This window comes from Paramisgurnus dabryanus, chromosome 1 (genome assembly GCF_030506205.2).
Source record: "Paramisgurnus dabryanus chromosome 1, PD_genome_1.1, whole genome shotgun sequence".
In the NCBI taxonomy this organism is placed as follows: Eukaryota; Metazoa; Chordata; class Actinopteri; order Cypriniformes; family Cobitidae; genus Paramisgurnus; species Paramisgurnus dabryanus.
In genome coordinates, this window is record NC_133337.1 from 47,515,667 (window position 1) to 47,527,675 (window position 12,009).

At 38.7% G+C, this 12,009-nt stretch overlaps 1 protein-coding gene across 1 annotated transcript in view; it reads left to right on the top strand.

The window, feature by feature from the left end:
• The first annotated feature begins 5,800 nt into the window (after nt 1-5,800).
• Nucleotides 5,801-12,009, top strand: part of myo15b (myosin XVB) — a 49,484-nt gene continuing 43,275 nt past the window's right edge. Inside the window, exons 1-10 of the mRNA XM_073814410.1 lie at nt 5,801-7,317; nt 7,545-7,609; nt 7,939-8,002; nt 9,923-10,032; nt 10,141-10,215; nt 10,338-10,431; nt 10,522-10,625; nt 10,699-10,762; nt 10,845-10,958; nt 11,045-11,206. Of these exons, the coding sequence (XP_073670511.1) occupies nt 5,986-7,317; nt 7,545-7,609; nt 7,939-8,002; nt 9,923-10,032; nt 10,141-10,215; nt 10,338-10,431; nt 10,522-10,625; nt 10,699-10,762; nt 10,845-10,958; nt 11,045-11,206 (2,184 nt within the window). The 5' untranslated portion in view covers nt 5,801-5,985. The remainder of the gene's footprint in view (nt 7,318-7,544; nt 7,610-7,938; nt 8,003-9,922; nt 10,033-10,140; nt 10,216-10,337; nt 10,432-10,521; nt 10,626-10,698; nt 10,763-10,844; nt 10,959-11,044; nt 11,207-12,009) is intronic.

The following is a 12,009-nucleotide window of genomic DNA, read 5'->3' on the forward strand; positions in this document are numbered from 1 at the left end:
GAAATAAGATCCGTAGCTTATATATAATATATATCATTATTATATAATATAATATATTTTAAAATATACAAAAATATATGTGCTGAAATATATTTTAAAATATGTTTAAAAAAATTTATTTTTCAGTAATCTATTATTATATTACTAATATATTTTTGACAATTTTTTTATATTTTGAAATCTGTTTAGAAAAATAGATATATTTTAAAGCATTTATTAACTTTGTATATTACAAACCTGTAAACATAACAGGTTTGAGAGATTAAAATTAAATATATTTTTAACTGAAATATACATATAAGTTTATCCATAATTGTATACTTTGGCCAGGAAAATATATATTTTGTCGTATGGGTTGTAGAATTAAAAATGCATTTGTTGTCCATGAAATACATTTTGAAATAATATATAAAGCTTAAAACTAAATTTTTTTCAAATTCAAAAATATATTTAAGCTTTACTTTCTACAAAGTGTATTTAGGATATATTTAAAACAAATTTTTGGCCAGATTTTTTTTTGCCATTTTGGTACCGGCTGCCTGTACATTATCATATATTGATTTGAAATATTTTATTTGCTAATTTTTTATGAGTGCAGACCTTCCGCGAGCAAAACCTCAAGATAACAAGATGTTCAAAAAATGTCACAATCACACCATTTAATCAAATATTTATTTGTAAAATTAATGTCACATATGTTATTAAAATATAGGGTTGTATTTCATTTTTGTGTAATTTTGTGTTCGGTTGTTATCTGGGATTATGTGGGTTCGATTTAATACGGCGCCGAAAAGAATTGACAGGCGGATGACGTCAAAGTACCGCGAGAACGAGTCGAATTTAAGCTTCTCCGTATGATTTCTCGCATCGCTCTCGTGGTACTTTGACGTCATTCGCCTGTACGTTCTTTTGGCGCCGCATGAAGTCGAACAAGCCTTCAAATGTCACGACTGGCCAATTAGAATCAAGCACTCCAAGAGCCGTGAAACAAGTTACATTGGTAAATGCATTAGCTAACAAATAGTTTTTCATAATTTTTTATAATCTTTCTTAATGTTAGGTAATAACAAGGTTCATGTTAGTTTCTAAATAGCATTAACTAACTTAAAGGACAAGTTCGGTATTTTAGACTTAAAGCCCTGTTTTCAGATTGTTTATGGTCAAATAGAATGGTTTTGACTGAAATTTCGACATTTTCGGCTGCCCTGAGAATTTTCGCGTGTTTGTGTTTCAGCTCAGACCTCTACAATGGGTCTATAGGTGCACTGGAACAATCCTTCCTAAAATGCATTAAACTTTCGTTTACAAAGACGTGAAACTCACCGAGTGGTCAGGGTTGTTTACTGGTATGCTCACACAAAAATCGCTGCAAAAGACGCATTCCAACAGGTTTTATCGTAGTTTTTACCAACTCCATTGACTGTATTAGACGTCCTGTGAGGTACGGTATTACTCCGCGCCGGGAACTTTGTTTCTATTCTTGCAATTGGCAAAGGCGGATTAGCGCCACCACCTGGGCTGGAGTGTTTATTATTCAAGCTCTAAGCGGAAGAATGTACGGGTGTGAGGCGTTTGGGGAAATAGGTCCACAAGTTAACAACGAATGCTAAAACAGCTGTTGGAATGCGTCTTTTGCAGCGATTTTTGTGTGAGCATATCAGTGAACACCCCTGACCACTCGGTGAGTTTCACGTCTTTGTAAACGAAAGTTTAATGCATTTTAGGAAGGATTGTTCCAGTGCACCTATAAAGCCATTATAGAGGTCTGAGCTGAAACACAAACACGCGAAAATTCTCAGGGCAGCCGAAAATGTCGAAATTTCAGTCAAAACCATTCTATTTGACCATAAACAATCTGAAAACAGGGCTTTAAGTCTAAAATGCCGAACTTGTCCTTTAATGTAACCTGGCAATCTCGGTTGTCGTGGCTGACAATTTCCTCTCGACGAAACTTCGGATTACCTCAAGCGACGTGCGGAATAAAATCATTCTTGAAATTGAAACTTAGATTTAGTTTAATTGCTAAACTATAAGTGAACGAAATTTCAACGAGTTTAAAGGAGGCGCAAGGGTTGTTTTACCACCCGCGCAAACTGGAAAACAATGGGACAAAATAAGGTGATGATTTTCGAGTTTCAAATGGCCAGTATTTTGTTATTCTTAAACCATAGACATGGTCTTGGTGTCGTAAAGTTTTTTTCAAGCTCTTTCTATCTAAACAACTAGTTTTAGCATTTAACCATGTTTCCAATTTTAACTAATGTTCACAGATAAAACCTTTTGATTTTATTAACTTAAACTTAATTAAAAACTTCCAAAACTGAACTTGAACTAAAAATAAATGCTGAAGAGGTATTGTAGTTACACTTGTTTATGTGAATCTATATGATATATTTGGAAAGTAACCATTGAATCAACATTTTAAGGCTGCATCCAAAGACTTCAAAAACATTTGGTCAGATCAGTTGTCATACATGCTTAGCCAGGAGTTTTGATCATCTATTATTGAGGGACGCTTTGTTCCCTAATCGCAGAAGCTCAGATGCTTGCCTGACATCAGACACCACCTCTTAAAGAATGTTGAATAGATGTTTACACCATTGTGTCAAACAGCACATTTCGATAAATAAATGGTTTGTAATGTTTTGTAGGCTAAAAGTTGCTTTTTGATACAATTACAGTAAGATTATATATATATATATTATATATAAAAAATGTAAATCAAGGACAACATAAAAATGTTAATTTTAAGAGCAAAGTTCTGTTTCAGACGTGTTATTATAAGTATTATTATCAAAATATGTTTTGTGATAAATTATGAGATGTTAGCTTGGATTTCACAGACAGGGTCACAGATGTTTAAGTAATACATAAATTGTGAGTATAGCAACTTAGTGTTTTATTCACACATAAACCCTTTAGTCAGTATTGCTGCATGCAAATCCATGCATTGGTCCAGTTTGTTAAAGTGACACTTTGTAGTTTTTAACCTTCACAATATATTTTCAAGACCCCTGTGATGGTACATCGCCTTAAAATAGGTTGAATGACATGTCCACCGTAGCCTGATGGGGTCTGTATCGCTTTTACTTGTACTTTTAAACTTGGGGTTTCGGGTAGTAACCCGAGCACAAAAAACTACAAAAACTGCTTTACGGCATATTTCACTTTCTCATTTTCCTCAAATTCGGACGTGAGAGCGCAACTATTTATTGTCCGAAGCAGCAACTAAGAAAAAGAAACCCAAGGTTTTGTCGGAGGAGACCAGAAAGAGAAATTGGGAGAGTGACAGAATCAAAAGAAGGACTAGGATCAATTATATTGGGCCAGTGTTCGCTCGCTGGCGTGAACTAAAGGAGGAGGAGGGGTTTCTGACTGATGCTGACTTGCCCCTCATGCTTTTGTACTAGTAAGTAATGTTAAAATGTTTGCATATATAAGTCCTGTCTGGCGCCCAAACACTCTTTTTTACGTGAATTTTACTGGAGGTAACTTGGAGAGTTTAGAGAGAGACTTATGTCACGTGACATTGTGGCATCGTGGTGGCGTCATGGACCTATGACACAGGCGACCCAGGTTCGATTCCCCTTTAGGGCAATATTTTTTTAAATATAAACTTGAACCAAGGACCACCGTTACAACTGGCTTGTAAACGTGAGCTACGTGATTTTTTTGGCGTTTGATGAAAATAAAACCCATGAAATTATATTATATGACACATGACATGCTGGAAGGCAGACTTTGTGACCTAAAGAGTTGTCTTCTTTTCCTTTGCGACAGTGCTGCGGCGCTTGTGACCTCTAGGGGCGCTAGACGTGAAAAATACATGTATAGCACCCCCTAGTGGACAAAAAGTTCCATGGTGTGCCTTTAAGTTGTTTAAATGTACCAACTTTTGTTTTGTTTGTCAGTAAATAAATCAATTAATTTATCCTCCATTTAAGCATAAATCATAATGAAAAACATTACAGATGTTTTAGAAGTAATGTGTATGGATTGAGGGATCATGGTGGATTTTCCTAGCATGTTTGCTTCTGTCACTGTCTTCTCATTCATCTATCAACACCTTTTGTCACCCTCCAGTGAAGCCTCTCACCTTTCCACAGTCTGTTCAGCAGCTGCTGATATCAATGGGTGCATATCTATATGGCGTGCCGTCAAATCTAAATTATTCACTAGTGTCCTGTATGTTTGTGCATGCTTCTCTGTGTGTGTATTTGTGTTAGAGAGACTGTGTAGGCATTTGGATCCACAAGTAGATTCAATCCATGGTGTGTGTCAGTGATACCAGCAATTCGGGACTATAAGGAATACTCACCGGACCACCACAGTGGATCATGTGTACTTGAGAAGACAGGTAAGTCATTATTTCACCGATGTTATGTTACCCTGCAATATTTACAGAAGTGTTGATTTAGGAATAAATACCCTTTTTTGATTTAATGTCATTTAGGTGGATCTCACTTTGCATGCTTATTTATTTTAAAGCTTTGCATAAACTGCAAAGATTCTGAAAAAGTTTATCAGTGCATGATCTTTGTCTTGATCTAAAGTCACATCTTGGCATCATTTGAGGTGGCAAATACCTGAAACTTGGTCCTCCTAATGATGACCATTAGGTCAAGTACACATTGCACTTTAGTTGAAAGATGTGATATATGATCTTGTACCTCAGGTAGTTTAGGTCCCCGCCATGCATCTGTTTACAAGACCAGCACAAAGTTAAGAAAAATAGTGTACATTTTGCAAATAGTCAGAAAGAAGGATCTAAATAGTGCAGCATTGTGTGTGAAGCTGCTTGCCATTTATATTACAATGTCAGTATCTCTCTTATGTAATAATGTTTAATAATTAGGTCATCAGAAAAATGTCTTGACATTTGGAGAAAAGTTAGCAAGAGGACCTGTGAAGACACTGTGAGTCAGTAATATGCCTCCCGCCAAACCACCCAGCAGGGCCAGAGGGAAGAGAGACAAACAGGAACAAGTCTCCCCTAAAAAAGGAGTCAAAACAGCCTCCCAAAACCTCTCAAAAACTAATGAGAGTGGGAAAGGAAAAGGTAAAAAGGAAGAGAAAACTGGTAAAGAAAAGGCCAAAAAGGATGAGGAGGAAGCTGAGGATTCGCAAAATGAAGAGATGAAGTCTTCTAGGCAAATGCGCAAGGGGAGAAAACAGAATGGCAATATCTTACCCGTTAAGTCGACAAGCAATGGCATTACGGCAAGAGGGAGGGCAGGAAGGGGTGTCAAATCAAAAACTGACCAGAAAAAAAATGTAGTCAAGGATATAAACAAGACTAAAGGTGCAAAAAGGAGAGGTGGTAGAGCAGTTGATACTGATGACGATTCAGAGAGTGAGAAAGTAGAGAGTTCAGAACAAGAGAGTGAAGAAGATGGTACAGATGATAAGAAGGAGGAGTCAGACCGTGTGGAAGAGACGGCTGAGCCCAAAGGGAGTGTGGTGAGCAGTGAGGAAGAGCTGTCAGATGGGGACAAGCAAACCGAGGGTGAGGAAGAAGATAAAGAAGAGGAAGAAAGTAAGATAGAGAAGAACAATAATAAACCTCCTGAAAGCGAAATTATAGAAGAACCGGAGGAGGAACCTGTTAGTAGAAGTAGTAGTGTAGTTAGTAGTGTGGAAGAGGTTGATTCTGAGGAGGTGCTGAGCGATCCTGGGCAAGAGAATCCACAGGAAGAAGCCGCTGTGAAACCAGAAGCGCTACACCTTACTGCTCCCTTACAAGGTCACAAAAAAATGTTGAAATCCAAGACACTCCATAAGAAGGAACCTAAAGAAGGTACAGTGCCAACAGAAGGGGTACAGATTAAAGGAAAGGCTATCTCTAAAAGTAAGCACGCTAAAGGCAAGCCTCAAATTCTACAGCTGGCAAGTAAAACAAAGGCTATAAGTAAAACACAGGAGGTAGATCAGGATCAAGATCAGGCAACAATCCCTACAAAAGGATTGTTAAACAGACAGTCTCGTATGCTATTTACAATAAAGGGCAAAGGAAAAGATGATAAAAACAAGAAAGCCGAAGAAGAACCGCTTAAAGACCCTGAAACGGAAACTGCTAAAGAGCAGCAACAAGATGAATTTGAGAAAGTAACCGCAGACACGAATGAGATCGAAGAGCAGGTGCCCTCAAAATCAACTGAGAGTTTAATAGCCAGGAAGAAAGGAATGGCGACATTGCGACGAGTCTCAGGGTGGATTCAAAAAAAGATGCCAAAAAGCATCAATGTTCGAAGAAAGTTATCAGCTGTCACCCAAGCAATTGGAATTTCAAGGTGGCTCCATGCTTTGGTATTGAAGAAGAAGAGTAGCGACGCAAAGTCAAAGAAGAACCTTATCCGACACAAGATGGTCATGAAAATGGCAGGTAGTGGAAAGTCAAAGAAAAAAGTATCAACTTCTGATACTCAACAAGACAATTCCAAGAAAGTGGAAAACGAGGATGCTTCTGCTGACCAGAAAGGTGATTCATCCGATGATCCTTTATCTCCACAAGACTTAGAAGAAAAGGCCAACTCAGGAGATGCCAAATATGCAATTGTGTTCCCCAGAATGAACAAAATTGGCAAGGCAAAAGAAGCCGCTGTTACATCTACCAGCACTAGCACAGCGAATGGCTCAACCACCGAGCGTAAACCACCAAAGCCTGGAGCTCGTTTGGTTCTTCCTGTAAAGCCAGACCTTACCCTTCTTAGATCCATCAAGAAAAAAGCACTAGGAGGTGAAGAAGATAAAAATGGTGGCCCGGGGACTCAAGCGACTGAAAGGGAGTCAGAGGTCAGGACAGGCAACAAAAAGCCAACAATAGGTGTTAAAGATGGTACAAGTATACCTCAAGCAGCCAAGGGTAAATTTGGTGACTCGCGAGTTGATTTCACCAAGTTGTCTATGTCCAAGGCTTTGCTTAGCGGTGCTGGAAGCATTGAGCAGAGTAGAGAATTGGAGATGAATCGAAGGAATGCAGACTCATCAGGTCAAGCAGAGATGTGGAGAAATGGAGTGACTCAACCTTCTTTTGAGGAGGATGCTGATCGAGAGGTGGCTGAATTGATGGCTGATGGACTTTTGCCCTCCACTATGGAGCTACACTGGGCTCAAAGTCACGAGATGTATGGGGATCCTCAAGACTGGATGCGCCCTGAGAACCTCCTGCCACATCAAACAGTAGAAAAGCTCACCAAATGGACTGTGTATCAAGATGATGAACATGCACACACCATTCCAGGCCATAATGGCAGAGGCCATTGGGAATCAGAAGATCCAACTCAGAACATGCTAGAGAGGAGACTTAACAGCACTCAGGTATGAGTGTAACAGTGTTGTAGTTGTATCCAACTCGAGTCAAGACCAAGACCATAGATCAAGTGGCGAGTCCGAATCCAGATAAAGCTGGATGTGGACTCGGTCTTGACTCGGACTCGACACTATCTCTGGTCTTGACTCTGAATCAAGTTGGACTCGACTACAACATTAGTTTGCATAATCCCTGGATTGTAATAGCAATTGTTAGACTCTACTCTGTGTCCTAGATAATGATGCCAGGAAGCAAGGAAGCTGTGGAGGTAGATGAGGTGGAGGATTTGGCACAGCTGGAGTGAGTTATCACAGACATTACCTGACACACATGTTCTCATGCAGATACTGAACGCACCTGCTAAAGGAGCTGCTTAGCTGTAAGCTATGAAAGTGCAATCTTTGGGCAACACAATTTTCCTCTGGGTTGTCTATGTGAGATTAACAAACATATTTTATCCTTAATCTATATACTTTATTTCACAGAACCAACCTTATCATTCCTAAAAGTATGTCATTTCTGACATAAGTAAATGGAACTATCAATAATTTGCAGCTATTAGGTATTGTTTTGAGTTTTGACTGTCCTCTGTCATTGTACAAATGTTCACATAAAGCTTTGTTTTACAGAGAGGTCTGTGAGAGTTCAGTCCTGCTGAATCTGAAGAAGCGCTTTCACCGAGATGCTATTTATGTAAGTATTGTTTTTTCTTGAAAATGACACATGAACTCACATGCAAGGATGAATTATAGTCATGTATGGACTTTCTGAAGCACCCTCTCTATCATGCGCTGAGTTTGGGGGGTTCAGTGCCCCCCTGCCCCCCAGAGCCACTTATGATTTTGCCTGAGCTATTTACTCTTTCGCCGCCATTGACGAGATATCTCATCAATCAAGAGAAAACGCTTCCCTGCCAATGACGAGTATTTCCGGCTTTACGCAATACCGCTATTATCTTCCGCAACTTTTTAAACCCGGAAGTATTGCCCTATGGCAAGCGGCTGCATGTCCGTGTCTGTTTTAAAGATCGCTCTGAATGGGATCTCTATGAAAAGTCAGTCACAAAAATGGAATTATCTCTGCTTTTTGCTCAAAATGTGGTGTTTTTTCAGAAACCTACCCATATTCAAAAGCTGATTTCAAAAGAACTACTGACGTTAGGATGTAACAGGATTTTTATGTTTGAAAGCAGAGGGTCTTTCATTTGATTTATTGTATGTTTATATATTTAAAGAAGAACATTTTCTGGAAGGCATTAAACTTTTGTGAAAATCATGAAAAACACTGGCACTGGCTGGCAACTTTTTTTTAAAAACGCTGGCAGCGAAAGAGTTCATGAAATAGAAATATAATAATTAATTTATTATTTGTTTAATTGAGATATTTTTATAGATAGACTGAGTAACTTTAAGGTATAGCGGAAGATTTTCCCGAATTATTTAAAGAACCGCCCCTCGATATTTTTAAAAAAATACTCCCGAGAGGGAACGCCTGTTAAACGCGTGCACGAGACAGAGAGAGAGAGCATGCAGGAGCTCAGTTCTTCTCTTCGCTCTGTTTACAAGTTTCTGTCGGCATGTTTACCGTGTCTGTGCGGTTCGTGACTTGTGCCAGGGCTAGCATCGCAAATCATAGCTTACATCAACTTTTACTAGCAGTGATTTTAAATGGATTTCTCCAAATAGCATGACAAAATGTACCTTTCCAGTAGAAACTTCGCGTGGGAAGCCCAACCTGTCCTTTTAGCTCACGCCAGCGTGTGAAATAGTCTCCCATAAACATTCTGGTCTTGTTTCTTTATTTATAGTCCTTTCTCTTCTTACGTCATACAATTCGTATGGATTCTTACGTCATACAATTCTTACGTCATACAATTCGTCATACAATTCGTAGACACTTTTTCTCTTGCGACTCTCAGACATTTTGAAAAAAACACAGTGAGAACGCGACCTTCAATGAATGGTTGAAACCGTAGCACAACACACATACACGTGAAAGTGCGCATGTGCAGAAAGCGAAAGTAGAGGCGAGCACGTACGACGGTTATACGTCAACATATAATCAGAATGATTGACATCTGGGATAACCAATAACAGTGGTGATCCACCCGGAAAACGAAAATCTTCCGCTATACCTTTAAGGCTTAAAGTTTTTATTCATTTAAATTTTGGAAAAGCACGCAGGATTCTTGAACCAAAACCGAAACCACTTTCACTCGCGAGAACGCTGTTGTCTCTTTAGCTTTCATACGCCGCTGCAACCTGAATGGATGTTAGCGGGTGTTTTAGGGGCGGGGCCATGCTAGGATAGCTCCAGTTCATCATCGAGCGGCCGTTTTAGCCATGCCCTAATATTACAATTTAGTCTTTATAATGTGTTTCAGCAAAGCATTTATAATATGTTTAGAGACAATTCTCTGAAATGACTTTTCATGGAATTGGTTATGCCATAGCCTACTCTGTCTTCATTGCGTTATTCCTTGGTGTTTGGTCAAAGTGGGTCACTCATCCTGAGGCCTTAATGCTTTATTTCATATTCCATCCTTGCTCAGATGTAATAGTTGCGATGTCCAACTTATTATAACTTTTCAGGTGTTTTTTGTCAAATCAACAGACATATATTGGAAACATGCTCCTGTCCATCAACCCCTTTAAACCTCTCAGTATGTACACTGAGGAGCTGAGACAGCAGTACCAGGGTAAAGAGAAGCACAATAATCCACCGTGAGTATGAATTCATTTAAGCAGCCTTAACTCATTATACCTGGTTAGCAAATTGTTGTTGAGAGGTTAGCAATGATATTGATGCTCTGCTTTGCATTGTCCCTCCAGTCATATTTATGCCATGGCAGATATTGCCTTTTGCCAATCTCAGAATACAACCCATGAGCATTGCATCATCATAAAGTAAGGATATTTTGCATATTAATTACATGCTGACTGTACTTTATCTGTACATCTATGTATGTCTGCACTGTATTATCTGCATGTATTTGACAATAAACAATCATTATTTGCAATCTGAACAGTGGTCAAAGTGGATCGGGGAAGACAGAGGCTGCCAAGCTTATCATCCACTATCTAAGTTCAGTGTATCAGGGCAGAAATGATAAATTACGTCAGGTAAAGCAGTTTAAGATAAGAAGAATGGATTATTAAAATGTTTCAATGTGACAGAAGCACGTAGCATCTGATGTTTCACCTTCTCATTAGCCAATGGATGTTTTGCCCGTTCTTGAAAGTTTTGGTAATGCCAAAACCATCCTGAACAACAACTCAAGCCGATTTGGAAAGTACCTGCATGTCCACATACGACAGTAAGCCTACATTTCATAACTGTGATTTAAATAAGCATGTAATGATCTCCCTCATTGACTTTTCTCTTCTTAGTGGTGTTGTTGTCGGGACGTCTTTGTCGAAATACCTCCTTGAAAAGTCAAGAGTCGTCTTTCAGGTTGAGTATTCACTTTTATAACAGTGTATCTGAATAAGGGTTTAATTTTAAAGAGATAAGTAATGTGTGTGAACTTGTTTAGGCGAAGGAAGAGAGAAACTATCATGTGTTTTATGAACTGTTGGCTGGATTGAATGAGTGGGACAAACAGGACCTTTACCTGCAAGGAGCTGAGACCTACTTCTACCTCAACCAGGTTAGATAAAGCCCATGCAAACATAACCTACTGGTTTATGGTGTTTGTTCCTGTACTGATCCTCTTGTTTTAAATGTCTTGTTAAGGGAAGAGCTTGTGAGCTACAAGGAAAGCATGATGGTCAAGACTTCTTGCTCTTGGTTCAGTGCTTGGAGACGATTGGCTTGCATGCAGATCAGCTTGCAAACATTTGGGCCATTCTGTCATCTATCCTACAGCTGGGCAACATTTGCTTCAGTTCATATGAGGTGCGTGTGTCTTAATCACCCGGTTCAAGACCAAGTTTTAGCATTTAGATTTTTCAAAGACAAAAATGAGAAATAAATAAAGGCAAATGAGATCTCTATAATGTAAGATTTATTAAAAATAAAAGATTTGCCCCAGAAGGCCATCAGAAATTTCTTTATACACACAATTTACATGTATGCATCTGGCAGGCGCTTTTATTCAAAGCATTCCTTGCAGTGCATTCAAGCTATACATTTTATAACGTTTTCCCTGGGGATAAACCCTATGATCTTTGAGTTGCTAATGCAATTCAGTACCAAAGCTACACTCAAATATTTCTCATCAAAAAAAAAATATTTCTCCTTACACTGTCAGAAGAAGGTACAAAAGCTGTTAGTGCTATAATTGGGACCACAATGCTTCTGTCAACCAAGAAAATGTGAAAAAGAACAACCCATTAACTTAGTTTTGGTAAACCATTCTCTGCAAGCGTGTCATAAATAGGTCACTGAAATTCGGCTCCCCTTGTGATGTCAGAAGGGGATAATACCGCTCCTTAATCTGCACTATCCAACCACGGTACAGCATTTAGTGCAGAGATCACCTTATTTGCATTTTAAGGACACACCAAAAAAAACGATACATTTTTTCTCACACCTACAAAGTGGTAAGTTTAACATGCTATAATAAATTATGTGTGCGGTATTTTGGGCTAAAACTTCACTTACGTACTCTGGGAACACCAAAGATTTATTTTACATCTTAAAGTCTTGTGAAATGTCCCCTTTAAGGTACTAATATGCACTCTTTAGGTACAAAGGTG